The sequence below is a fragment of the Delphinapterus leucas genome, chromosome 1 (assembly GCF_059928025.1).
Source record: "Delphinapterus leucas isolate spDelLeu-1000000601 "Yukka" chromosome 1, BTC_Dleu_Yukka2, whole genome shotgun sequence".
Lineage (NCBI taxonomy): Eukaryota > Metazoa > Chordata > Mammalia > Artiodactyla > Monodontidae > Delphinapterus > Delphinapterus leucas.
Window position 1 is genome coordinate 180,753,683 of NC_143129.1, and position 4,213 is coordinate 180,757,895.

General features: G+C 49.5%; 1 protein-coding gene across 1 annotated transcript; it reads right to left on the reverse strand.

The window, feature by feature from the left end:
• Nucleotides 1-896: 896 nt before the first annotated feature.
• On the reverse strand, nucleotides 897-4,004 carry LOC111187070 (arylacetamide deacetylase-like 3). The gene is made up of 2 exons (XM_089916291.1): nucleotides 3,538-4,004; nucleotides 897-1,753 (listed from the first exon to the last, which is right to left on the reverse strand). The coding sequence occupies exons 1-2, from the start codon at nucleotides 3,623-3,625 to the stop codon at nucleotides 897-899; spliced, it is 945 nt and encodes a 314-aa protein (XP_089772417.1). The 5' UTR covers nucleotides 3,626-4,004.
• Between the last annotated feature and the right edge of the window lie 209 nt (nucleotides 4,005-4,213).

Consider the following 4,213-nt stretch of genomic DNA (forward strand, 5'->3'; position numbering starts at 1 on the left):
GTAGCTGGTGACACTGTTTGAGTTCCTGGATCAAATCATGCCCGATTTATCCCTGGAATTTGTAGCTACGTTAGCCAATACATTCTCTCTTTGATTTAGGCCAGTTTGAGTTGGTTCTGTGTCTTAAAACAGATACAGTTCTCACTAACACATCTTCAGTCCTTTGGGCCCTCCTTTGATTTCCACTGTGGACATGGTTGAGTTTGGCCAGATTTTGTCTTCATGGGTCTCTGACTCAGGACTCAGCTTCCCTCTGGACTCCGCTCCTCGAACATGTTGCTTCCGGGGCCTTGGTTGGAAGCCTGACTTTGACTCCAAGAGCTCCAGAGCTCTGCCAATCAATCAGGTGGCTCCCGTCTTCATCTGCCACTAGGTGTCCACCATTATGAAAAACCTACCCAATCCATCTTCAGTCTTGCAGCTCAGCAGTTGAGACTCTGAACTCAGAGGCAGAGGAACGGCGGGAGAAGTGTCACCATGTACCCAGAGGAAGAGGGTGAAATCAGTTTTTCCACGTCCACCCAGCACTAGGACGTCAGAGCCCTGCCCTCTGAGCCAGATTGGAAGAGGCCCATGAGACTGCACATGACGTTCCTGGGTTATTCCAAGACCCAGCCAAGTAGACACTCCTGTTGCCCACAGCCTGGTCAGCCTGAGCAGCCTGGACTCTCCCTTGGGGAGGCCATGAGCAGTCTTTATATGTTCATTCACTCTTGCAAATGGTCACTGAAGAATGTCAGCTCAAATTTTCCCTACAGTGAACGTGGCTAGAGAGCCCCACCCTCCTCCCAAACCTGTCTCTTCTACTGCACTCCTTCTAGATATCAGAAACATGCATTCTAGGATTCTAGAACCTGAAGCGAGAGGAGATGGCATCCTCAACACTCTCCCCAGCCCTACTCAGCGTCACCTACATTGGCAACAAGGAGCCCCAATGGGAACCGGATGGTGACGGAATTCACACTCTTGCAACCGCGGCAGGAAGGAAAGATGGTCACAACATGGACTGCAGCATTCAGAGTCCTCACGGAGCAGGGCAAGTACAAGCAGCCCAGGTCAAGGGTGACCAACATCCCATGAGCACCATCCTCCATGTGGTGCCAATTCACTGGGACTCCCAGGTCCTCCAGCCTCTTCTTGTACAGCAGCAAATGGTCCTGGAGAACATCATACTCACAGCTCACGATGCCAGCTTTGCGGAGCTGAGACACTACCTCATCATCTGGAAGCAGGGGTGAGTTCGTCAAATCGAGGATGACGCTTGTCTCCAGATAGGCACTTTCATTCAGGGGCTCATGGGGCATGTAGCCTCTCTTCTTAAACTTCTCTGGAATGTTTTCTGAACCCAACCACTTTCTGTACTTTTCCCAGACTTTGGCAGGCAAGTGGGCTCTTTTCAATACGGTGCTTTTCCAGGAGGGGCTGATGTCCAGGTAACCACACCAACGGCAGAAGGCCAAATTCTGCCTGAGCAGCGGAATGTCCTTGTTCTGCTGATAAGAAGGAGGCTGGAAATCCAGGGCTTGGAGAACGGCGTAGATCAGGATCTGAGCACGGATCTTGGGGAGATCAGAACTGTCCACAAGGTTTTGACAAACTATTGTTGCCACGCCCCCACCCACACTGTCACCACAGACCATGACCCAGGCTGGATCTGCCCCATATGTATTCAAGGACTTCAAGAAGTGGATGGTAGCCACCATGGAGTCTCTTACTATCACCGGAAACCTATGCTTGAGCATCCTGTGATATCAGAAAAGGAAGTAAGGAACACAGTTTCCACTCACCACAGAGCCAAAGACACCTGTGTCTAACATCCTTCAGCCCAGATTTCTTCCATTAACTTCTTTTTCTGAAGCCTGGGCAGGTGACGTTAAGGTAGAAAGCTTAAACTAGGTGACAAACGTAAAGCCTTCAGTGCCGGGCACGTAGGCTCAGAAAGTGGTGTGCTATTCCCACTGTCTCGATGCCAACTGGGGGGACAGTCTGTGACCACAAGAGCCCTGTCATCCACCTAATGGTCAACAGCTTAGCTATCGCCAACATGATCCCCAGCTTTCTGAACCTACCTGATGCTGCTTCCCTGACTCACACCTGTTTTTATTCTTTTATAAGGCTTGCTTGGGTGTAGATTCTAAGTAATCCTGCCATGCTCACAAGTTTTGTGGGAGGATCTTGAAGACTTAAATAACAGAAGGGGCTAGCAGCTAACATACCGTCCCTCCCGATCAGCCATGCCCACTCCAGACCATGGCTCCATGTTCATGCGGCTATGCCAGCTTGGCAGTGCTAGGCCGCCTCATCTTTCAAGAGATTCCAGAAATCTGGGGTTGGCAAGAAATTTTACCATTTTAAGTGCTGGCCTCACTTTTTTTTTTAATTTAATTTAAAAAAAAAAAAAGAAATACTTTATGGACTCAACAAATCTTCTGTCAACCATTTCTATTCTGATGCTCCCTGTTCTAAGCTACCCTAGGTTCAGGCTGGGACAACAACGCTTTCAACTCCAAAACGTCATCTCCCTTGGAGTCATAAAATAACTTTCTTGCAGGGATTTGCTAGTACATTCTACTGATGATCTCTTGTTTCAGCACAACCAGAACGGTAGGGCATATAGTGGACAACAACTGGCTCAAGATTTCCATCCCATTGCAGAAATAGTTTTGGAGCCAAGAATTGTAGAGTGAGGAGTTTCTCCAAGTCTCTCTCTCATCCAGGACTGACTTCTGTAATTTTTACTTACTCCACTGGCTGTATTCCCACGAAGACGTTGGCAGTGGGTATTTCTTTATGGCATGTTGCATTTAAATGAAACTTCAGGAAGTGCTTGATCAGGAGGAGCCACCCTGGCCCTGGTGACGATGTGTCAGGCGGCAGGGCAGGAGGGCGAGCCCACACCACTACAGTGTTCAGTATGCTCCTCATATGTGTCCAGTTTGCCTGATGTGGAGACCCAGGGAGGGCCCGTCCCCGGTCTCTCCTGCCCCTTCGAGCTCCAGATTGTGGGGTGACACTCCCAGATTGGTTAAGAGAGAGAGTGGCTTTTTAATTGTTCCTGCTTCCTTCTGTGGCTCTCACCAGGGTGGACCTCCCTCTTGGGAGCACTTGGAAATGATGTAGCAGTGTTTGAAGTTGTCGGGCTTACAGCACAGGGCACTGTGGGCATTTAGCGGAGGGAGGTGCTGAGAGTCCGGAATGTGCAAGGCTGTTCTGCTCAATGAAGAGATGTGCACTGGTGGGAAGCTCTGCACTGTATCTGCTTCACGAAGACCACCCCCCGACCCCGTCCAGTTTCCAGATGATGCAGTGCTCAAAAGGCATCCTTGAAACATACCTAAGGGCCACCCGCAGGAAGGAGTGCCCCATCTCTGCCTCTCCCTGTCTCTCCCTTCCTCTCCCTCTTCCTTGCCTTCCTGCTCACTGGATTCTCACAGCCCATCCCCTGCTCCTGCTGTCCCCCCAGCCCCAGCCTCCCTCCCCATCATTGCCCCGGCACTCCTGGAATCCCAGCACCTCCCCATCTTCCCCTTACTCACCCAACTGCTAGAAGCACTGAGTCACTCTCCTTGCACAAATGACAGCGTAAGCCATGGTGAGTTTCTAGAAAATGAAAGGTTTGAAACATTCAAGCTAGGAAGGCTAGTGGGTTTCCTTTGCCAGCCATCCTCAACTGCCCCTTCTCACTAACAACCATGACAGACGGAGTGCCCAGGTTGAGGAAGAAAGGAAACCATGTTGTTTCCACAACATTCCAAAATCATGGGCTACTCCAAAATCATAACTACTATCAGTATAAATATTGGCAGTTTTGTCCTTGGCTAAGGCACACGCCTGTGTAACTGTGTAATTCAGCTTGTTGGGCTTAAGCAGCCACCGGTAAAGATGCTGCCTCAACAGCATCAAAAGGAGCTGTAATAACATCCCTAGCACAATACCGTCACCTTTAAATAAGAACCATCAGTGAACCATGAGAACTCAGTGTTACCCACAGAAGCTTCTTGTAGATCACCACAAGGAGTCAGAATGTGATCCATTAGCATCAAGCACTTGTGAGTGATTTCCTCAGTGACAGAGGGGAGAAGAGTAGCAGGGTTGAGGTTATTACAACGCAAAAGAGTTATGTGAGGAGCAGTTAACAAAAGGACCTCATAGGAGGTGAGGAGGCTGAAAGAGAAATGTGGAGGGTGATGGCAATTCTGGAGAGCTTCTAATG